Source organism: Pelodiscus sinensis, chromosome 4 (genome assembly GCF_052426305.1).
Source record: "Pelodiscus sinensis isolate ZL-2025 chromosome 4, ASM5242630v1, whole genome shotgun sequence".
Classification (NCBI taxonomy): domain Eukaryota; kingdom Metazoa; phylum Chordata; order Testudines; family Trionychidae; genus Pelodiscus; species Pelodiscus sinensis.
This window is the reverse complement of record NC_143055.1, coordinates 19,582,246-19,606,582: the sequence shown is the minus strand read 5'-3', so window position 1 is coordinate 19,606,582 and position 24,337 is coordinate 19,582,246. Positions and strand designations below refer to the sequence as shown.

At 42.6% G+C, this 24,337-nt stretch overlaps 1 protein-coding gene across 2 annotated transcripts in view; it reads left to right on the top strand.

The window, feature by feature from the left end:
• The first annotated feature begins 9,283 nt into the window (after window positions 1-9,283).
• SLC75A1 (solute carrier family 75 member 1) overlaps window positions 9,284-24,337 on the top strand; it is a 54,762-nt gene continuing 39,708 nt past the window's right edge. The window contains exons 1-3 of one of the 2 annotated variants that reach the window (XM_075930857.2): window positions 9,284-9,632; window positions 19,770-19,962; window positions 23,585-23,681. In XM_075930857.2, the coding sequence (XP_075786972.1) occupies window positions 19,789-19,962; window positions 23,585-23,681 (271 nt within the window). In that variant the 5' untranslated portion in view covers window positions 9,284-9,632; window positions 19,770-19,788. Of the gene's footprint in view, window positions 9,633-19,769; window positions 19,963-23,584; window positions 23,682-24,337 lie in introns of those variants that run through there. The other variant, XM_075930858.2, reaches the window with a different exon arrangement.

Sequence of the window (24,337 nt, the reverse complement as noted above, 5' to 3'; positions counted from 1 at the left end):
ATGGCAGTCCCATGAACACAGTAGAGAATTGCATAGCTCAAGTATGTTGGACATCTATGAAACGTGTAAATAGAATATATGTAAAAGGACTCCATGCTGTGAAACCTGTCCCCTCTGCAATGTTTGTGCTTTGCAGAGATTAGAGAGGGACAACTATTTTCCTCCTGCAAACCCCACGGGCTGTGGAGCAACAGCAGAGTTGTTCTGTGAACATTATTGCAAAAAAGAGAGTACAACAGGACCTATAGACCCTTAACTCCTTGGCTAACATTTGAATAGCACTAGAGACCATGGTCAAAATGCCTACTCCTGATCTACCCCAGACCAGGCATTATTGGTAGCACTGTTGCAGCTACTCTTGTCTGAACAAAATAGTGGCAAGGTTTACCTACTGTATATCAGCTCTCTGTCAGTGGCATAGCCAGAAGGGGATACTTGGGCGGGCCCTAACTTCAGATGGGTGGGCAATGAGGAGGGGAGGGGGACAAGAGAGATCGGGCTGCCTCCCACCAACCAGCCTTGGAGAGAGTGGGATGGGATGGAAGGGGTCCCTAGAATGGTGTCTGAGCACTTGCCCTGCTGCACATGCCCAACATTCCTGCCGGGAAGCAGGGTTGGGGGTTTACAAGCCCCATGCACCAATGCTGCTGTCTGGCAAGAGCAGCAGGTGGCAGGAACAGGACAAGGCCACAGCTAGGCTCTGCAGCTGGAGAACTGGAAGGAAAGAGCAGGGCAAGACCCACACTTCAACCTCGGCAGGAACACTGGGTGGGTGGAATTGGGCAAGGGCAAAGCTGAGAAAGGGAGTAGGTGAGCCTGGATGATAAGTGGGTGAGCCATGGCCCATGCAGGCCCACCCATTGCTATATCACTGTCCACAGCCTAATTTCTTGGACTGAGGGAGGGGGTTGTTATGCTGCAGCCAATATTTCATATTCAGCTGTAAATTGCCTTGTTTTTCTTATTTTCTATTTCAAGACTAATGTTCCCCCAGTGTTGTTCATTTGAGTGGTTATTTGCATACATGCCAGTGAAGTCCTTCAGAGAGATTCCTGAGCTGGCTGCCAGAAGCTGACTCAAGTCACCACAACTGTACTTCATTCTTCAGGATAGTCCTTGGTTAAAGTCTCAGAACTCTATTAACTAAACAGTTTAACTCTGTCACTGGCAAGTGTGAGAATGACAAGAATAGAAGCCTAGAGTGCTGACGTTTATCCAGCAGTGCAAATGCTTTTGTATTATCAGATAGGGTTGCCAGATGGTTTAGCCAAAAATACCGAACACTTCCACACCCCACTGTGGAACACTGGGGAAAAAATTCTGTTGAGGAACAAATAGGCGGGGAGACCAAAGTTGTTGGGAAAAAAAAGGACCCCGAGAGTAAAGCAAAATAAATAAATAAATAAAACAGCATTAAAACAGTATGGCCCCTTTAAGAAAAATCTTAAGGCTTTTTGCCAGCAGCCATCTTGTTTTCTTGATCAGAGCCAGAAAGCAGCTTCCCTGTAGAACCAGGTAAGCGGGGGAGGATTGGGCCCAGTTGCTGAGAGTGTCGTAGGGTTGCCAGGTGTCCGGTATTTTCACCTCTTGGCAGGGAAAAAAATCAGAAAATACTGGACATTTTAGGTGTCTGGTATTTTCTGAATTTTTTTACCAGACAGGAGGTGAAAATACCAGACTGTCCAGGTCAATACCGGACACCTGGCAACCCTATAAAATCAGAGCTAAGCAAATATAAGCAGAAATTGAAACAACCAATGTGTAGATAAGGTTTTTTTTAGAATACTATTCTAGTCTATCTAGGTTTTGTATACTGAAGTATCATCTTAGTATCTGAAGACCTGTGGCAATGAGGCCAGTGATGCTATTTATTTAAACATTTTGTGGGGGAAAAATTCATAAAATTAACTTTTGGCATAGATGGTTCTGGTCATGAGGAAATTCTCATACACTTTTTCTGGAGTTCCTCTGAAATGAAGTGTTCAAGGGGAGTGTGGAATGGAGTGGTCAGGATTAAAGAAAAGGCCAGTGTAGAGTGAGTTGGTATTGAACCAGGCCAGGAGTTTCAGACTGTAGGAACAGAAGCAGCCTGGAGGGGAACAGAACAGGACTGTGGATTTGATTTGTTTGAAGGTTTAGGAAGCTAATAGACAGGATTATGTCTCCTGATCTTGTTATTCCAGGCAACACACTTCCAATGATACAGAATTCAAACCTCACTGAATCATTTGCACTCTGTTTCAATTTCTGTGAAGAGGGTCACTGAACTAGATCAGCTTCAAACAGAACACTCCCTTGAAATAAATAAGAGAAATTCATGTTTTTCTTGGGGCTTGGTCCTGAAATCAGCTGCAAGGCTCCCCTTTGACTTGAATGGTACAGGAACTAGCTCTTGGTCATCAGTTTATATTGTCAAGGTTCACTGAAGCTAGAAAACTTCTCCCCACCATGCTGCCTCTCTTCCTACAATCTAGAACTTGCGGCCTGACTCAGTACCAACTGTTCCTTACATTAGCTTTTTCTTAAATCCTGATCACTCTATTTAGCACCCCCTTATAATACTTCATTATTTCAAAGGACACAGTGGGGCCACTACTTCTGGATAGCAGCAGGCTAGATATTTTCTCTCCTTGTCTGGGAAAAACAGCTACTCCTAGTCTAATTGCTCACCTCAGTGATTCACTGCAGCTCTCACTCTAACATCAGGGGCAATGCATAGTCTGATTTAGCCACTCTCATAATTGACATAGCAGAGGGGGAAAATCTTAATCACTAGTAGCCTCTCTAGACATGGAGGCAACAGACTAGATTTCTTAACAGTCTCTTCCCCTCTAGTAAGGATTTAGCTTCCTTAGACTTCCCAGGTACAAAGGGGTTATTCCACAAGCCTCTTTCCTCACCTTAGTGCTTACAAGGTTCCCACCTGTGCCTCTTCCCACTAAACTAACTGAAAGGCAATCTTTTAACCAGTTCCAGCCCATCCTTAATTGGCTCCAGGTGTCCCAAGCAAACCCAACTGTCTCAACTGATTGTAGCGGGTTCTAGATAGCCTCCAGGTGTCTTAATTAACCTAACTGTCTCAAGTGAGGCTAGCTGATTCTAACCGGGGTAGACCTTTGGTTATCAGAGATACGAGTTTGTTTAACCTGGGGCTATTATACCCGCTTTCTGTTACTTTCTTGTAACCCTCTGGCCTGACCCCATCACAAAATACTTTAAATTAAAGTCTTCTTTATTCTGTAGAATTATTTTACAGAATATCCCTAATTCTCTATTAACTGGTAAGACCTTTTTTTCTTCTGCTCCCCATCTTTCTGTCTGTATCCATTTGTCTCTTGTCTTATAAGTGTCAACATTTTGGGACAGGGATGATCTTTTTGTTCTGCATCTGCACATTGCCTAGTAAAATAGGATGCTGGTCAATGACTGAGGTTCTTAGGAGCTATCCCAATACAAATAATAAATAACTATAATAAGGAATCTTATCCATGATCAATAGCTGGTATGAAGTCCACTCTTCTCATTTTTCAGTCTGGGTAATGAACCACACATCTAAACAACTGAATCTCAAAACACTGCATGTGGGCAGATTAATCCTGATGTTTAGACTAACTCCTCCAAAGCTAATCTGCTGGAGAATAAATGCAAACAATTGTTGAGAGAATGTAAATACTTGCCAGAATTCTGATGGGCATAAATCCAAACCACTGATGGTATTGTATTGCCTTTGAAGAGGACAAAAATCCTTTCAGACTCCATACTGCTAAACTTGGTGTAGATTTAGACTTCCATTTCATGCCTAGGTCCTTTCTTATTTAAAATCAGCCATGCTATGACAAAGCACTATAAATCTATTCCTAATTGCTCGCTGTTTGATTTTGGCAAGCTGAATGCTATATGAAGTTGGATTTTGTCAAGCATTAAATAAGCTGGTGCAGATATCAGCCTATTGAAACCCTCTCAGTCTGAAAAGTAGCAATGTCTTAATGTTTTCAAAGAAAGGCGAATATTATGAAAGCTGCTTACTGGTCTTTCACAAGGACCTTTTTATGTTTCTAGTGGTGTCCATCTGACTGAAAATTATCAGTTAATCAAAGCCACAACTAACTGCTGCTATTTAGCAAACTCATAGCAGAGCAAGCTGTGTAGCAATCTGTGATCCACAGTTCCTTTCTTGTGAAAGGAAACTGTCAATCATAAATATTTCTGTTTGCTTTCTTTATTACGACTTCTGCATTGGGTGGGGCAGGGTAAAATGGGTCCCAGCTGGAACAGCTCCCTGATCCAGTGCTCTTCAGACCCAGAACTTGCAGGGGAGTCTCCCTCTGGGATACCAGAAACCATATGACATACCACCTTCTCTCCTGGAATGTATCCTAATGGAAAGACATTGCTGGGAAGAGCCAGACAGATACTGAAGATAGCACAGCAGGTGAAGAGAGCAGTGTAAGCAGAGTGCTTTCCTCAGTGTTAACTCAAAATTTTATCTCATGCCTGTGCTGCTCAGCAGATTATTCCAGTTCTTCCTCCTCAGTGAGGGCCGGCCTTATGACTTCTGGTACCCTACCTGGCCTGAGCACCTGCACCCTCCATCCTCTGCCAAGAAGCAGGGCAGCAGCTCTGCAGAGAGGGCTGTGGGCAGGGAGACCAGTGGGGGGAACAGGTAGAAAAGGGAGAAAGATGCAGCCTGTCCGAGCTGTGGGCTGGGAGGCAGAGCAGGAAGTGGAGGATTGGGACCACATGTGCTGGTAGGTGAAGCAGGAGACCAGGGGATTGGGGCCGTCAGAAATGGGGGCATGGTCACAGCAGGGAATGGGGACTGGGGGATTTGGTCACCAGGGCTGGAAGTTGGGCTGAGGGATTGGACTGCTGGCAGGGGCGGCCCTGGACTAGCTGCCAGCAACTGGCGCCCTAGGCGAACCATGCAATCGGCGCCCCCACCTCCAAACTCCTCAATGATATTGTGACACCATTTGGCCCCCCATTTAACTTGGCGCCCTAGGTGACCGCCTAGTTCGCCTATATGGACGGGCTGCTCCTGACTGCTGGGGATGAGAAGTGGTCAGAGTCCGGGTGGGAGGTTGAGGGATTCAGCTGCCAGGAGGTGGAGCAGGAGCCGTGAGGTCTGGGGTATTGGGCCTCTGGGGCCGGGAGGTGGAGCAGGGGCCCAGGGTTTTGAGCCACCAGAACCAGAAGGCAGAGGAGAGGGATGGGGGGGCTGAGAAGCAGAGCCGGGGCCAGAGGATTGGGCCGCCTGGGGCAAGAGGTGGAACTGGAGCTGGAAGGTGGGGGTTTGGGCTGGCACAGTTCTTGGACACACTAGGCATATGCAGCATAGGGCACTACTTAATTTGGGGCACAGTGATGTCCCAAATGTAGTGGTGCCCTATGCAACTGTGTATTTTGCATATGCCTAAGGATGGCTCTGTTGATCATCTCCAGTCCCTCCTTTCTTTCCCCCATTCTAGCTAATCCCCTCCTTATATAACCAAACTGGACAAATGCAAATAACCAAACTAACCAACATGATATTTGGGGCCTAGTCCTGGACTCCTGAGCTTATTGCACCATCACATTCATATTATTTGTACGCTCTATGCATTTCCTCTGCTTTGTGTCCATCTTGTCTAGCTAGAAAGTAAGATTATGGGAGCAGGGGCTGTATGTGATTATCCTTAGCACAATGAGGGTCTATTCATGGTTGACTCCCTATAAGCGTTACTTTAATAAGTATGATGAACAATGAAAAATAATTGATGTCTACAGGCAGCTTCATATACATTTTATGTTTAAAATATAATTTCTCTTTATTTTTTACTTTACAGGTCACAACTTCCCTCCTTTCATTGAGGATTTTGGTGAACTTTGGAGAACTGGATGGTGACATCATAACTTATGCCTAAAATCTAAGATACAGCTTTTCAAATGGCCAATTCATGGGCAGAGGGGATGATCTGTGGGGAAGGTGTTTGGCTAACACTTAGCATTTTATCTATATCATTTAGGGTAGTAATACATGAAGGCTGCATCTAGATTGGCATGATTTTCCGGAAATGCTTTTAATGAAAAAGTTTTCTGTTAAAAGCATTTTCGGAACAAAGCGTCTAGATTGGCATGGATGCTTTTCCACAAAAAAGCTCCGATCGCCATTTTCATGATCGTGGCTTTTTTGCGGAAAACAAATCTGAGCTGTCTACACTGGCCCTTTTGCACAAAAGTTTTGCGTAAAAGGGACTTTTGCCTGAACGGGAGCAGAATAGTATTTCCGCAAGAAGCACTGATTTCTTACAGTAGGAAGTCAGTGCTTTTGCGGAAATTCAAGCGGCCAGTGTAGACAGCTGGCAAGTTTTTCCGGAAAAGCGGCCGATTTTCTGGAAAAACTGGCCAGTCTAGACACAGCCAAACCTCACTGGTTCAGGAGCCAAATTAGTGGTCAACATTACCCAAAAGAGCCACAGTAGTGTGAATTCATTGTTTTATTTATTGCTAGCAGATTTACATGGCATTACACTGGCCTTAATTCCGTTTTTTTAAATAAAAGGAAAATATACATGTTTTATTGAAATGATCATATTTTTCAAAAATACAGTGTTATTTTTGTTAAAATATTAGTAAACTTTTTAAAATGGGAATTTCATGAAGTGTATTTTTTTCTTCATTCTTATAAACTCTTATCATTCACTATGTTTTAACAAAAAAGGGCTATAGTCAATTTGGTTTCCAATAACACTGTCTTTTAGTTTTCAAATCTTAAGCATTCATATAGCTGTGCCAAAACAGAACACTACTCCAAATTTCTGTTTTATCTCTTTTCTGTACGTTTTTATTGTGTTGCAATTCTATTCCAGGTTCATCCTATTTTTCTGGCTCGTCTTGTTTCAGTCTCTTTCAACAGTCACTCAGTTATGTCAGTTTTGAGAACTGTACTTGATTTGGTGATTGTCTGCTTTATGATAAGCAATCCCATTTTCTGGCACAACCAAACCCTTACTCTGCTTTAAGTTATGTTAAGAGTAAGCTGTCTACTGAATTTGGTGGTCCTAGCTCTTACCATTTAGGAGGGGTTCTTGGTCAGACAAACTCGAAAATATATAGTAAATTGCACTATTACTATTTAAACAGTATGGTGAGGTATTCTTACAGCAAATATATTAATAACTTAGTGCCAATTGATAACTTAATTGGTTAATAATATAGTAAAAGCATCCTGACTGAATAATAATGTTAATATCATGCGCTGCAAAGGGCTGCTGGAGATGCATTAAAGAGGTACTTGTGATTCAGGAGTATCATTGATTAAGGGGCTAGAAAATACCGTGCCAATTACAAGTTTAGCTGTCTCTATACAGACAGGTAAGTAGAATGCAACTCAGGATCTACTTCACTGTGCAGCTGTTATCCGTGCTTTCTTTAAATAAACCACGTGTTAAAACTTGACCCCAGCCAAAAATAATAATGATAAAAAAGCTTTCTTAAGAACAATAAAAATGTCTTACTTCTGGTTTTTAGCATGGTGCTAACTTACTTGTCTTTTATCTTATTTAAACAAGGTGCCTTTTTGCAAGGTTTTTGCTTTGTAACTTTCCTGTGTCTTGCAGTAGTACTATCATTTGCCTGTGAGAAACACAATTTGACATGGAAGTACAAAAGTACTTCTGAAAAGAGAACGGAGAATTCTGAACAGGGAGGTGTGAAACCTAAGTTGAGAAACAAAAGCAGAAACTAATTCAGGATGTGGCAAAAAAAAACCCTATTTTCTTCTTGTTCTGAGGATCACAGATTGCTTTACCAATATTAATTAATTAAATCTTGCAACATGTAAGATAGGTATTATTCTCATTTTGCAAATAGTAGATACTGAGACACACACAGAGAATGACTTGCCAAAGGTCACACGCAAAAGTCTGAGGCAGAACTGAAAATATAATTCAATACTCCTGACTTTCAGTCTTGTGCTTGACCATCCATAATCTAATTTAATAGGGTACTATTCATACAAATACCAAATGACAAACAGTATATATATGAATGGGCCAAGGGGGTAAAAAGTTGGGCCAGATTAAAAGAGAGTAGACAAGCAGTGGTGCCAAAGTTTGGTAACAACATGAGCTGATGGGAAACAGGCTGAGTGAATTGGCTGTGGCAGTCTAGATGTGAAAAATTGTCACAAAATTCTCTTTCCTAGACATTAAATTTAAAAATGAAACTCTGAAAGTGGCACTGGACCGGATCTTCAGCTCAGCTGCACAGCTGTAAATCTGCACAGCTCCAGTGAGTGAAGTCAATTCAGCTATGCTGCATGACACCAGCATGGATATGCCCTTATTCAGCCACCTTAATTTTATTTATTTTTTTCTTGTGTTCTGTCAGAACAATCTGCACATTTCAGTATCCAGAGTTTATTTGGAAGAGATACAACTTTTTTCTTAACAAGAATACACACATATGGTCTCTCTAAGGTTATGTTCTGTTAGCCTTGATTACACTAGAGAAATTTCACAAATACTTCCTACTGAAGCTAACAGTGGTAGTAGCAACAGGTCTTGTGTAGACAGGAGGCTTCTAAGCACTGTGTCTACTAAGTTCATGCTGGATTGTCTGATGCGTTGAACCCCAGCATCAGCTATTTATACCAGGGCTTCCAAGTTTGCTTCTGATGTTGGAGCTGAACTAGTGGGTAACAAAATGAAATGTTTACAAGCTTCCCTAGGTAGACAAGGCTACTGCAAGAGAGAAATGTTTGAGCTCAGAATTAGAAATCAGAAACTTCTGCATTTCAATTGCATCTCCAATAACTCGATGGCCTTGAGGATATCAACTTCTGCTTCCATTTTTCCTACTGTAAAAAGGGGCTAACATAACTATGTCAGAGGGTTTCTATATTATCAATGGTTTTCATATAAACGGCATTGCATTTGGCAGCTGCAACTCAGAGGTTTGTACAATTGATGTTGTGTGAGCAACCCTAATGCTCTCAAGGGAGTCATAGGAGAAAAAAATCAGTACATTTCCTTTTAGATACGGATGCTATCTTAACCTTTTAAAATGAGATTTTTACCTTGATTATAACAAGAGCAATGTTTGCAAACATTTCCTGCTGGTAGGAGCAACAGAAGGTCTTGTGTGGATAGGAGGATGGTGTGTGTATAATAAGCATTGTGTCTACTACTAAGTTTATGCTGGATGTTGAAATGTTAGGCCATTAACCTTAGATCAAAGCAAAAGCCTCAGGCTTAAGGCTGGGCAGTTGTCTCAAAGGAGGGGAAGTTACCAGGCTGCTGTGAGGAGTCTCGAGGGTTTATTTTTTTGGGGGGTGAGGAGGGTTTCTGAATGCGGTAGCGGCTCTAAAAGAGGGGGACTTTACACGCTGCAAACTCCCCCCTCGGCAGAGCGGGCAACTTCCCCGTTACAGGACTTCTCCTCTAAGGGCGTTTTCCCGCCCTGCCCGGAGAGTGAGGCTGGGGCCACAGCGGCGGCTCCTTGGGCAGGACTCAGCCCTCTCCTGCAGCAGCAGCCCGGAAGAGGAAGCGCCGCGGCCGTGTGGAGCGCTCTTGGAAAGCAGAGGTGGAGCGGGCAGCCCGCTGCCGACAGCATCCCGCGGGGCCGCCCGGGCTAGGGGGAGGCGGCGGCAGGTACAGCAGCTGAGGGGGCGGGTGGACTGGGCAGGCGAGAGCGTAGGGCCTGGCTGGAGGGGACTGGGGCGCGCCGGGTGGGCAAGCGGGAGCTGTGCTGGGCTCCGGCGGTGGGGCTGGCTCAGAGGGGGCGGGGGGCTGCTCCCTTGGCTCGTGTGTCTTCATCCGCCCTGGGGCTCACGCGGGAGGGGGTAAGGAGTTTGAGAAACCGGCCCTGCTGCTCTTTCTCTCCCTCAGGACTCCAACCCAGCCTCTTAATGAGTCACGAAAGGCTTTTCCCTTCTGCTGGCAGACCCCCCCCCCGCCAGCTGGGAAACGGGATTTCCTCCTCCCCGCCCCGCAAGGGGCTTGCCCCTGACAAATGACTTCCACAAATTGATCTGAGGAAGTGGGTCTGGCCCACGAACGCTCATCACCTAATAAACCATCTTGTTAGTCTTTAAAGTGCTACATCGTCCTGTTTTTTGTTGAGGCACTAAGGGTGAGTTATGGACCAGTCAGCTTCCAAGCCCCTACTCCTCTAATCTGTCTAGGTCATCCTGTACCCCATCCCTGCCCTCCAAGGTATCCACCTCTCTCCCTAGCTTAGTGTCATCCGCAGATTTGCTGAGGGTGCAATCCATCCCTTCATATAAAATATATCGAAAGGATAGAGCAGGCCGGGTGGGTGGCGGAGTGGCACTGTATGTGAAAGATAATGTAGAATCAAATGAAATAAAAATAGTAAGTGAATCAACATGTTCAATAGAATCGCTATGGATAGTAATTCCATGCTCCAATAATAAGAAATTAGCAGTAGGGATATATTACCGACCACCTGACCAGGACAGCAATACTGACATTGAAATGCTGAGGGAGATTAGAGAGGCTACCAAAATAAAGAACTCTATAATAATGGGGGATTTTAATTACCCCCATATTGACTGGATACATGTCACCTCAGGAAGAGAAGCGGAGATAAAATTTCTCAATGGCTTAAATGACTGCTTCTTGGAGCAGCTAGTGCAGGAACCCACAAGGGGAGAGGCAATTCTTGATTTAGTCCTGAGTGGAGTGCAGGATCAGGTCCAGGATATAACCGTTACCGGACCGCTTGGGAATAGTGCCCATAATATAATAACATTCAACATTCCTGTGGTGGAAGAACACCTCAGCAGTCCACCACCCTGTCATTTAATTTCAAAAAGGGGAATTACACAAAAATGAGGAGGTTAGTTAAACAGAAATTAAAAGGCACAGTGACTAGAGCCAAATCCCTGAAAGCTGCATGGAAACTTTTTAAAGACACCATAATAGAGGCCCAACTTAAATGTATACCCCAAATTAAAAAACATAGCAAGAGACCTAAAAAAGAGTCACCGTGGCTTAACCACCATGTAAAAGAAGCAGTGAGGGACAAAAAGGTATCTTTTAAGAAGTGGAAGTCCAATCCTAGTGAGATAAATAGAAAGGAACATAAACACTGTCAAATCAAGTGTAAAAATGTAATAAGAAAAGCAAAAAAAGATTTTGAGGAACAGCTAGCAAAAAACTCAAAAAGAAATAACAAAATGTTTTTTAAGTACATTAGAAGCAGGAAGCCTGCTAAAAAACCTGTGGGTCACCTAGATGATCGAGCTATAAAAGGAGGAATCAAGGACGATAAAGCCATTGCGGAGAAACTAAATGATTTCTTTGCTTCAGTCTTCACGGCTGAGGATGTTAGGGAGATTCCTGAATCTGCACCGTCCTTTGTGGGTGATGAATCTGAGGAACTGTCCCGTATTGAAGTGTCATTAGAGGAGGTTTTGGAACAAATAGAAAAACTTAATGTTAACAAATCTCCGAGACCGGATGGCATTCATCCAAGGGTTCTAAAAGAACTAAAATGGGAAATTGTTGAGCTATTATCTTTGGTTTGTAACCTATCCTTTAAATCGGCTTCCGTACGTAGTGACTGGAAGATAGCCAACATGACACCAATATTTAAAAGGGGCTCTAGAGGCGATCCTGGCAATTACAGACCGGTAATTCTAACTTCAGTACCGGGAAAATTAGTCGAAACAATAGTAAAGAATAAAATTGTGAAGCATGTAGAAGAACATCATCTGTTGAACAAAAATCAATATGGTTTCTGTAAAGGGAAATCCTGTCTTACTAATCTGTTAGAGTTCTTTGAAGGGGTTAACAAACATGCGGACAAGGGGGATCCAGTAGATATAGTATACTTGGATTTTCAGAAAGCCTTTGACAAGGTCCCTCACCAAAGGCTCTTGTGTAAATTACATGGCCATGGGATAAGAGGGAAGGTCCTTTCTTGGATTGAGAACTGGTTAAAAGACAGGAAACAAAGGGTAGGAATAAATGGTAATTTTTCAGATTGGAGAGGGGTAACTAGTGGTGTACCTCAAGGGTCAGTCCTGGGACCAATCCTTTTCAACTTATTCATAAATGATCTGGAGAAAGGGGTAAGCAGTGAGGTACTAAAGTTTGCAGATGATACAAAACTGTTTAGGATAATCAAGACAGAAGCAGACTGTGAGGGACCAAGAAGATCTCACCAAACTGAGTGATTGGGCAACAAAATGGCAAATGAAATTTAATGTGGATAAGTGTAAAGTAATGCACATCGGTAAAAATAACCCCAACTATACGTACAGTATGATGGGGGCTAATTTGGCTACAACAAATCAGGAAAGAGATCTTGGAGTTATCGTGGACAGTTCTCTGAAAACTTCCACACAGTGTGCAGCGGCGGTCAAAAAGGCAAATAGGATGCTACGAATTATTAAGAAAGGGATAGAAAATAAGACCCAGAATATCTTACTGCCCCTGTATAAAACTATGGTATGCCCACATCTTGAATACTGTGTACAGATGTGGTCTCCTCACCTCAAAAAAGATATTTTGGCCTTGGAAAGGGTTCAGAAAAGGGTAACTAAAATGATTAGGGGTTTGGAACGGGTCCCATATGAGGAGAGGTTAAAGCGACTGGGACTTTTCAGTTTAGAAAAGAGGAGACTGAGGGGGGATATGATAGAGGTCTATAAAATCATGAGTGGTGTGGAGAGGGCCGATAAAGAAAAGTTATTTATTAGTTCCCTAAATAGAAGAACTAGAGGTCACCAAATGAAATTAATGGGTAGCAGGTTTAAAACTAATAAAAGATAGTTCTTCACACAGCGTGTAATCAACCTGTGGAACTCCTTGCCAGAGGAGGCTGTGAAGGCTAGGACTATAATAGAGTTTAAAGAGAAGCTAGATAATTTCATGGAGGTTCGGTCCATAAAAGGCTATTAGCCAGGGGATAAAATGGTGTCCTTGGCCTCTGTTTGTCAGAGGCTGGAGAGGGATGGCAGGAGACAAATCGCTTGATCATTGTCTTCGGTCCATCCTCTCTGGGGCACCTGGTGCTGGCCACTGTTGGTAGACAGGATACTGGGCTAGAAGGACCTTTGGTCTGACCCAGTACGGCCATTCTTATGTTCTTATGTTCATCCAGGTCATTAATAAAGATCTTGAACCAAAACAGCCCTAGAACTGATCCTTGCGGGACTTCACTTGAAACCAACCGCCTAGCTGACATCGAGATGTTGATTATTACCCATTGGGCCTGACAATCTAGCCAGCTTTCAGTCCACCTTACTGTCCGTTTATCCAATCCATACTTCCTTTACTTGCTGGCAAGAATATTGTGGGAGACTGTATCCAAAGCTTTGCTAAAGTTAAGATATATCACATCCACTGACTTCCCCATGTCCACAGAGCCAGTTACCTCATCATAGAAGCTAATCAGATTGGTCAAGCGTGACTTGCCCTTGGTGAATCCATGTTGACTATTCCTGATCACTTTCCCCTCTTCCAAGTGCTACAAAATTGATTCCTTGAGGATCCCCTCCATGATTTTTCTGGGGACTGAGGTAAGGCTGACTGGTGTGTAGTTCCCTGGATTGTCATTCCCTTTTTTAAAGATGGACACTACCTTTGTCTTTTTCCAATCATCTGGGATCTCTTCCTGTCTCCATGAGTTTTCAAAGATAATGGCCAAAGACTATGCAATGACATTTGCCTTCAGTACCCTCGGATGCATTAAATCCAGACCCATGGATTTGTGTATGTCTAGCTTTTCTAAATAGTTCTTAACCTGTTCTTTCTCCACCAAGGGCTGCCCATCTCCTTCCCATACTGCATTGCCTAGCCCAGTAGTCTGGGAGCTGACCTTGTCTACATTGCTTTTTCTTGCGCAAAAACCCCTCTTGCACAAGAGCCGTTCTGTCACTTATTTTCATCACCGTGCCTCATTTGCATATCTTCTTGTGCAAGAATGCGCAATATAGATGTAGCCTTAGTTGTCTGAAGAAAGCCTTGTCTACTTCATCCACCTGCTCTGGTGGTCGATAGCAGACACCAAGCACAACATCACCCCTGTTGCTTCTGCCTCTAAACTTAACCCATAGGCTACGTCTAGACTACATCCCTTTTTCGGAAAAGGGATGTAAATTAGACGTATCGCAATTGCTAATGAAGTGCGGATTTAAATCTCCCCTGCTTCATTAGCATAAAAATGGCTGCCGCTTTTTTTCCGCACGGAGCTTTGCTGGAAAAAAGCGCTAGTCTAGACGCTGATCTTGCAGAAAATAAAGCCGTAAGGGATCTTTCGGAAAAGGCTTTATTTTCCGCAAGATCAGTGTCTAGACTGGCGCTTTTTTCCTTATCTAGACCTTTTCCTTCAACAGGAAGGATGGACAAGAACACTACTTGTACTTCAAATTCCTTGATCCTTTTTCCCAGCTCTACATAATCTGCAGTGACCTGCTCAAGATCATTCTTGACTGTATCGTTAGTTCATACATGGAGAAGCAGGAAGGGGTAGCGAGCCAAAGGTTTGATCAGTTTTGGAAGGCTCTCGGTCACATCCTGAATTCTGGCTCCTTGTAAGCAGCCCATTTCTCAAGATTCCAGGTCTGGACAGCAGATGGATTACTCTGTCCCTCTTAGAAGGGAGTCCTTAACCACCACTACCAGTCTTCTTCTTTTGGGGGGTGGTGGTGGTCATGGAACCCCCATCCCTAGGCCTACACATCCCATGCCTTCCAGTCGATGGAGTCTTTTTCTCATTTCTTCCCTGAGTGGTCCCTGCCAAAGCATACTCCACCGTAGTGCCTGTGCAGAGAGCCTGAAGGCTGTTACTTATCTCTTGTGGAACTGGGGATACCTGAGTTGGCTCTCTTCTCCTGGAGGCTACATTCTGCCAGTTTTCTTCCTTGTCCTGTACTGCCCTCACTGGCTCTTCAGCCTGCTGTGGCTGCAGTATCAAATGCTCCCTTCTACTGAGGAAGTCTTCATCATCTCTGATGGAAGGTAGGGTTGATTCTTGGGCCTCAGGTCCTCTAATTTTTTTCTTCCAAAATGGCGACCAGCTTTCACTCAGTGCAAATGAAATCCCTTCTATCTTCCAGGAGGATGACAAACATGGCACATGCTGTGCAGGTAACAACAACATTAGTCCCTATTTCCTTGAACAAAAATATCCCCTACTATGGAATAGTATTGCAGGAAGTAAGGTAGGCTGTAAGGCACAGATGAAATGTTGCTTGCATTTAATGAAAGCCAGGATGATCATGTATTATGAAATGCACTCTGGCTTGCTGGCTGAAGAAAAAGGTGAAGGCTTGAACTATAACTTCTCGTGATCACTAATCAAAGAAAAATGAGCAGGGCTCAACAAATAGAGTAGATTGCAACCTGGAAGAGCCGGAAAAAATTAGAATGGAAAAATTCCTGACCTAAATGTCAAGGCCTAACCTAATGCTCACAGTTGATTCAACTACCCAGATAAAAAAGTCTCTTTTGGATAAATAAATAATCAGAACTCCTGATTTTTAGTTTTATGTGATAAAACGTCCCAAATTTTTCAAAAACAGAAACTTGCATTTATTCAATCAATACCAGAAATGGTTACTCATATCTAGGAGCTTGTCTTCACAAAATAGTAATTCCAACTGCTAAGGTGTGATTTCTAAAGTGCAGTAATATGGCATATTAATTGATTAATGTAAACACTGCTGGTATGCCTAAAGTATGTGGGAAAAATGCTATATTGAAGTGCACCAGAGAACATTACGAAGAGTATATATATTACATAATGTTACAGTACATACATTACTTGTTACAGTATATTCAAAGAGCCCCAAATCCTATGATTTTTAAGTATCTACATAGAACTCAAAAGTGGTAAATTAAAAATCTGGAAAAATAGAGGCCCTACAAATAATGTAAATTAGAGTATATAATTTATAATTAGAGTAATTTGCAACTTAAAAAAGCTCATATACTCTTATACATTTAAAAAAACACAAACTGTTATATGCAGCAGTTTGTTCACTTGCTTTACGGCAACTATTCTTATTAATAAGTGGATTGGAAGCATCCTCTTGTGTTTGCTCCAGAATGTTAGTTCCTTAATAATTTAGATTCAATACGCAAAACCCAGTAATAAAGAATTGTAGTAAAAATATCTGTCTGTGAACTTTAGGTGCTTTAGGAACTCTGAGTGTTACGATGTATGCCAAGTTACTAGAAACTATCTGTTAATACTGTTTCCCCAGTGATTTGTACTTGGGATACAGAGTATCTCTCTTAATATAGAACTCATGCCAGAAATTATTCAGTGGGCCCAATCAAAAATGGAAGTCAATGATAGTTTGGCTATTAATGAAAAGAGTATAAAGAGGTAGCCCCCCCCCCCATTTTTGCTGTTTGATCCAGTAAGCACAAAATCAGCATTTAAAATTGGGTTGTGGGGGGGGGGGGTTTGGTGGGAGTGGGAGTGCTTGGGACTTTGGGAGGGATGATTGTTATGGGAATGGAGAGCAATTGCACTGCAGTGTTTTAACAACACTCTGGATAAAAATAAATTTTTGAAAGGATATTTTAATTTAAACAATTTTTCTTATTTAAATTAAGTACATTTTTCTTTTAAGTATAAGCTGTTTTAAACTGCCATAATTTCAAATTTAATTTTAAGGCAGGGGTGGGTAATAACATGGTGGTGGTTTGCCAGGGTTAGCCCATGATGGGCCGCCATCACTATATTTACCTGCATGGGCTATCCATGGCCAATGGGAGCTGCAGTTGCTGGTACCTGCAGCCATGCAGGTGAATATAATTGTGGGGGCCTGGCGGACTGGATTCAGGCTCATGGGTCAGTATTTGCCCACCCCTGTGTTAAGGCCTAAATATATTATCATCTATTAAGCTCACTAAAATTAAAAAGAAAATGCTGCAATGAGGCATCCTAAAATTTTAAAGATTTTAAAAGGGGCTACATTTTTAGTAATGCACAGAATCAAGGAGAACATCTTTAACTTTACAGAATCAGAGGAAGCATCTTTAATTTTTTGGATCAAATCTGGCTTTATGAGTATGTCACAATATCATTAACCACATTACGAATTTGTTATATTCAGCCTTTACAATTGAATGATTTATGGTACTATATTTGCATTTTCTCAAATGTGACTGCTTTCAATTTCTGTTGTGCAGAAAAGCTTTTGCCTTAATTACGTTTGATGTCAGCTTAGGTAGCAGGGGCAGAGAGAGTATTTTCATTTCTTCTTCACCAGTTCAGTCAATGTTGAGAAACTGCGAGTTGAAAATGTTGGAAAGTTTATTTTTCTCTTCTAACCTATGAGTTAAAACCAGATGGAAGAGGATGATATTAATTCTAATATCCTGAAGGACATGCTGCCAGATTCAAAGCTATGTAGCTCTTCTAAAGATCAGATAAACATCTAATGCTTTGATACTCTTGACAATCCTACTTAGGGCCTATCTGCACCATAATCATCTTCTTAAACCCTTCTACTTTGAGTGGAGCATAGGTCATCTACAAGTCTCCACTTCACTCTGTCTTAAGACAAAACTTCTAACTGACTCCAGGAGTATCCCAATCTCAGTAGATCTTTTCCACATAGTCCAAGGTCGTCGTCTTTTGCGTTTTCCCTGCGGGTTCCTGTATCTAAATACAGTACCTTTTAAAAATCTGGTCCATTGTTACCAGATACAATCTGTTAATTCACTAACTTCAGCGAATGCTGCCTTGCATTTAAAACGGATTTATTAAATAAAACCATACATTTTTATTTTTATGTATCCAGCACATGTAATTTAACTCATAAAACAATTTTGAAATGCTGTTATGCATTTTTAATTGAATTCCAAATTTCATACAAATGCAGCTTGACAAAAATCCCAAATTAAAAAAAATCACTTAGTAAATAAGAAATGCATTAGTTACCATTTTCTAACACAAAAAATTAAAAATCTGAATAATGTAAACATTAAGAACATAAATAAATGTAAGATAAATTATATCATTGCTTAAATGAATGTGTTTAGATGCACAGTCTCTTCCTGGTTACCCAAAAAAGTGTCACATTTAATGTAAAGGCCATATTTCTTTACAAATCAACATATTTTAATAATTATACCAACAAATGAGAATGAAACTTTCTTTAGAGAAATATCAAAAGTACAAATACAAAACAAGTCTTAAAACAATTATTTAAATTAACGTTTCATGCTTGCTGATTTAAAAACATTTTAAATCACTCCATCTTGTTTGTAGGGTTGCCAAGTGTTCGGTTTTGAACTGGACAGTCCAGTATTTGACGGTTCTGTCCGGGAAACAAATTGAGAAAATTCTGGACATATAAAATGTCTGGTATTTTCTAATTAGGCAAGTTTTATTATTATTAGGAGTATGTAGTTATGAACTTCCTGGCTGGTAGACATGCTCACGCTATGTGAGTGTGTCTACCAGCTAGGCAGTATGCAACTATGCAAGGAGGGTGGGATTGGGGCGGGAGGGAATCCCTGGGGCCAGACTCACTCGTGCTTCGCCGGGAACGTGGGTGGCACGGGTAGCGCCCCAGGATCTGCGTGTGCTCGGGTCAGTTCCGCTCCCTGCCAGTTAATTCTCTCCCCCCCCCCCCCGCCAGTCTCACTCCCCCCAACCCTCTCCTGGCCAGCCCTGTTTCCCGCCAGCCGGTTCTCTTCCCCCTCCCCCCCCCCCCCCCCCGATCTTCCCTGGCCAGCCCTGCTGCCCCCAACCAGCCCTGTTTCCTGCCGGCCAGTCCCCACCTCCCCCGGCCAGACCCGCTGCCCCTGACCCTCCCACCCAGCCATCCCTGCTTCCTGCCTGCTGGTTCTCCCGCCCCCCCCCCCCCCCATTTCCCTTGGCTAGCTCCGCTGCCCTCGACCCTACTTGTTTGACAAAGTGCTAACTTTTTGTAATATATCACAGACAGACATGGACTGTCAACTTTTCAGGACATGGACTGTTTTCTTTGTACATTATTAAGCATAATGGAGCCCTAACCCTGGCAGGGATCTTTAGATGCTTCCAAAATACAAATAATTAAAACATTTTGCTGATAGTTATGTCAGAAGAATAAAAAAATAAAATGAGAGCCATGTAAAGCCATGCAAGCTGCCTTACAGTTATGCCCCTCCTATGATTTTGGTATAGATTTGAAGACCTATTAGTAATTTCAAAGGAAACTTTGTTACACTGTATTTCTGGAGTTGTCATTACTGACTCTGACACCCTCCCTAAAGTGGTCAGTGAGTCAATTGTTGTAGCTGTTTGTACAGCCGTACTCACTTTAATATCTACTATAGACATAAATACTGCTGGATACCTGCTTCAGGAGACTTTTTCATTTCCTGATTGCACTTCAATACTGTCTTGAAAACACTTCTACAAAATTTAGCAAGTCCAGAAAAATTGTATTTAAACATGGAAGAGGTATACTTAGTGATGCTATGATTTAGCACTCGTATCCTGTTAAGATGCAGATCCATTTAGTTGGGACTGACTATACTGAGCACTTGAACTTTTCCCTTGAACAGTAGTCCTTGCCATCATGTCCCATGTTTACTAGAATAAAGGACCAGGAATTGGGAGGCCAATGGGCTGTTCTGTTTTCAAAATAGCTACCCCCTAGTGAATCATGATTCTAAACTAATAATTACTATAAGGTTGCATTGGGGAAATGGAGAGAGAATGAGTCAGCAAGTTCTTCCTCTTTGGATGAAATAACCTCAGTACTTAACATGCTTCGGAGTGAATGCTGTGCTGTTATGCTGTTTCAGAAGTGCAGTGCCTGAGAATATGGCCATGAGAACGGGGGAAATTAGCTGCCCCAGCAAAGGCAAGTTAGAGGCTGAAGATGGCTCCAGTCGGGTGATCACCATTGTCTTCCTGGCACTCCTTATAGACCTGCTGGGATTCACTCTTATTTTGCCACTCCTTCCTTCAATCCTCGAATATTACAGCAAGAATGACGTAAGTAATACCTAAGTTCTCCTTGCTGAAAATACAATTTGGGCGCAAGGTGACCTGAAGAATTTGATGCAGAAAAGGGAATGTGAGGGTTGACCATTCCCCTGGCATTGCTCAAAATCTACTTGCAGAACAACCGGGACCCCCTAGTCGAAAGGATAGTTAGATTAGAGATGTGAAAGTGTAACTGTGTACACTATTAACCAATGAGTCTAGGCTCATTGGTTAATGTGCACAGTTCCACACAGCTCCCTCCCCCCGCCCCCCGCCTCAGCAGCAGCAGCAATGGGGGGAAAGAAGGGAAGGCAGGAGTCGATGCACATGTGAGCCAGCTTTTAAACTGGCTCCCCACATGCACTGACTCCCCCCTTCCCATGTTTCTGCCTTTGTATCAGAGGCAGCAGCACAAAGGGGCAGGTGGGGACCAGTATGTGCAAAGAGCTGGCTTTTAAGCTGGCTCCCCATGCCATGCACACCAGCTCCCAGAGACCGCCTGCCCTCCCTGCATGTGTGACTGTAATCACTGACATTTTTCAGCGGTTACACTTTACTTCAATACATGCATTATAACATTCCTAATTTAGATTGTTCTTATGGATTTGATTTATTTTCCTTTGCCTAGTAAGACTGTCTCCTCTTCGTCAATGAGTTGAGGTCAGATATCTGTGTTAGGGAAAATCCAGAGATTACTAGTTCTCGTTACTGTCTTGCCTTTGCTCTGCTCCTCGCTGTTCATTTACTCATGTGTGTCTGTGTTCTCATGAGATATCTCTACACTGCAATTATTTTTTGGAAAAAGGTATGCAAATTGTGAACCGCAATTTGCGTATCTTTTTCTGATTCTATTTTTGGAAGAGGCTTTTCTAACATTTGGCCTGTCTACATGGGGCCAAATGCGGGAAAAACCTCCTCTTTTGAAAGAGCCCTTGTTCTTCATAAAATGAGGAATACAGGGCTTCCGAAAGAGCGTGCCTGCTTTTTTGGAAACTGATGTGAAAAAGCAGATGCATTCCTTGGCTGCAGCAGAGTTTTTCCGGGATACCTTCAGTATCCCAGAAAAACTCTGTAGTGTAGACACAGCCATGGTCTCCAGCAATGAGTGGCCAGCTAAGAGGTTTCTTCTAATGCTGGGCTTCTTCCTTCTGCGTGGCTCAGCCAGCTGAGATGAAGCTCCATGAGGCGTGAAGCCCTGGTCTCCTGGTAACTAGGGTTGCCAGGTGTCTGGTTTTGAACCAGACAGTCCAGTATTTGAGCTTTCTGTTTGGGAAACAAATTGAGAAAATATAAATGTCCGGTATTTTCCAAGTAAGATGTGATGTAGATTGTGATGTACTGTGTCCAATATTTTTGTTGAAACCATCTGGCAACCCTACTGGTAACAGAGTCTGCAGTCTCTCCTCTGTCTCTCCTGGTTCTGGGAGAGAGGAACTTGATGCAGGGACCTTCCTGGATGCAGTGGTACTGGAACAATTTGTACAATGGGAATGCTGAGAGCCATTGATCCAAACTGTAAGCCTTGTATATAATGGAAACCACTTCTAACCCCGGGGTGCTGCAGCACCTCCCACACGCCTACTTCCAACACCTATGCCTGGATGGTCAAATCTGTTTGCCAGTTCCAGCAACTACATTGAAATGGAAAATACTGACTTCTTTGCCAGTTGGTTTTATAGGTAAATAGATGCCTCTGCTTAAAGCAATACACGGAGCTTTGGTGTTTGTGGTTTTTTGAGTTTTTTTTGAGAGAGCTCTCCCCTTTCTCCCCGCATTCTTTCATCACCTTAAGCCCTCTTATTCTTTGTCCACCACTCTAATTCCCTTTCCTGGACTTTGCGCTACTTGTGTAGAGATGGGGCATATGCCTCTGGTCCCCAAGCATTCACACAATTATGATCAGCTGAAAGAAGAAGTCCCAGCTACTGGGTCGTCTTCAGAGCAGCTCAGCAGAAAGCACATTGATGGATCTATGAGCATCTGGATACAACTAGCAAAATGCCAATTGGCATGCTGCTGAGATAGCACTGAACCCCATGATCCCATGTCAAGTGTGGTACTGTTTGTGTAAACTGGGAATCCATTTGAAGCTTTGCTTCCCCTCCCCCCTCCCCCCGATAGCAGTGGCAGGATTCACGAGCCCCAAAGCCATCTATGGCTAGACAGTCTATACCTGTCAAAACTTGATTAACAGTGTCATGAGGAAGTGTGTCATGGATCCACAGGATCTGTGTTACATCCCAGGTTTTAAACAATCTCCTGGGAGAATTCCTTCAGCATTGCAGACCCCAAGTAGTCTCACTTTGCCTTCAGGAAAAGCCCTGCAGACTTACTGCCTCTTAGACTTGTGTCTGTGGGCTACAGCAGTGTGTCTCAACCTTTTTATTTATAAAGTACCTCTTTGAAAAAAATACCCTCAATACCTACAATTTTCAGACACACAATTTTTTTTTCTACTATCGCAACACATTTGTTTAAACAACTTAATTGTAGCTGGGCAGGCGATTACATTTTTGGGTGTAAACAGTACAAAAATAATAAAGCGCTGTAAAACTTAAAACAAAAATTCAGTTTTCTCCAAGTTTCAGTTGTTGTGATGTACCCCCCAGACTTCCCTTACGTACCCTTAAGGGTATTCGTACCACTGGTTGAGAAACACTGGGCTACAGCACTCCTCCTTTACACTGTGCACTCTGCCCAGTGAGTGCATCTGAAATAGACTTCTGCACTCTTCAGGGACTAATGCATCCTTGCAAGGATTTGTGGTGAGACCTAAGGTGCATTTTCAAAATGGGGTAGGAGTTCACTGGTACACAGCATAAGCAGTCCATAGCTCATTCTGAACCAGTGAGAGCAATTCACCAGTCAAGCTATAGTGAACTCCATTTTCCATCTCTCTCTCTCTGAGTTCCTTAATCAGTCCCAGTAGAGCCCACATTTACCCTTGGTCTCTGTCCTTTGTTCTCAAGCTGAGGTCTCTGCTCAGCTTCTGTGTGGAGAGTGTCAATTCACGTGTAATTGGCACTTTACTCGTGGAGGGAATTCTGCACACAAAATTAAAATTCTACGAACAATATTTTAACATTCTGCATATTTTATTTGTCAAAATAATACCGTATAATCATACCATTTTCAATTATGCTGATAATGTATTTCAAAGTACCTGCAACCAGTCTGTCTATCTAAAGAAACAAAAAAGATTCAGGTAATTTGTTTTTTTGACAAATAGATTCTTTACTTTATTTTATTCTTTCTTTATTCTTTCTTTATTTTATTACTTTGAGTAATTCATTTAAACTACAATACAGAAATGTATTTCCTGCATTACTCAGAAGCAGTGTAAAGGCTTGAAGTAGTCTGGAGTAATGGAGGTGCTGAGGGAGAGGGAAATAATTGTTTTGCTATCATGGAAGAGATTTTGAGAGGGAGAGAGGGAAGGTCAATGGCAGGGATGGTTATCTGTGACTAATTCGATCCATCAGGCATATGCCCCATGAGCATGCCTGGGGAAGGAAGTTGTCTGAAGTGGTCTTTGGTTTATGAAGCAATGCAGCATTTTTGCAAATCATGTCACAGCCTGCAAGAGTGGCTTGTTCCCTAGTGCCATTAACAGTATGGCTCTCTTTTGTAGGATGGTTTCTATCTTTCACTGCAACAGGGAGTGGATTGGTTTGCCGCAGTCATTGGGGTGCCTTTGGAGAGGAAGTACAACATGGTCTTGTTTGGAGGTATGAATGAAACTGTGATCCAGTGTTGCTTTCAGGATCACATCTATGTGAATGTTTTTATTTATGAACAACTTGTAAACATGGTGCTGGGGCTTAGATGCCAGAGTAAAAGATATGCAAGAGAGTAAAAGTCCTTGGAGTCCTTTTACTCAGAGTAAAAATACCCAAGAGAAGCAGAATATAAATATTTGGCAAATGGTGCTGCTTATATGGAACTAATATCTCTGACTAGTCAGGCAAGCTGTTTAACCTATTCCCCAGTATTGCTTCCTAGACCAGGCCTGCTTGACTTTACTACTTTTTCACTGAGCTTCCCAGGAATGGAGGTAAATCAGCAAGACACTGACTCCATGGGTGCTCCAGGGTTGAAGCATCCAAGGGGAAAAATTAGTGGGTGTTCAACATCTACAGCCCAGCAAGCTCCTTCCAGTGCCTCTTACCTGCCTGCAGCCCTGTTAACTAACTCCTCTCCTGCCCTCACCATTTTATCATTCAATGGGTGCAGAATTTTATTCCAACCTCTGAGCATTTTCAGCCTTGTTAGGTGGTCTAAGAAAGACATATACGTAGCTCTCTCTTTTTAAAGAAAAATGCATTTTCTTGACAGCTTGTCACAAAGTATTGCTGAGATGGTTCACCTCCCCTCCCATGCTTTA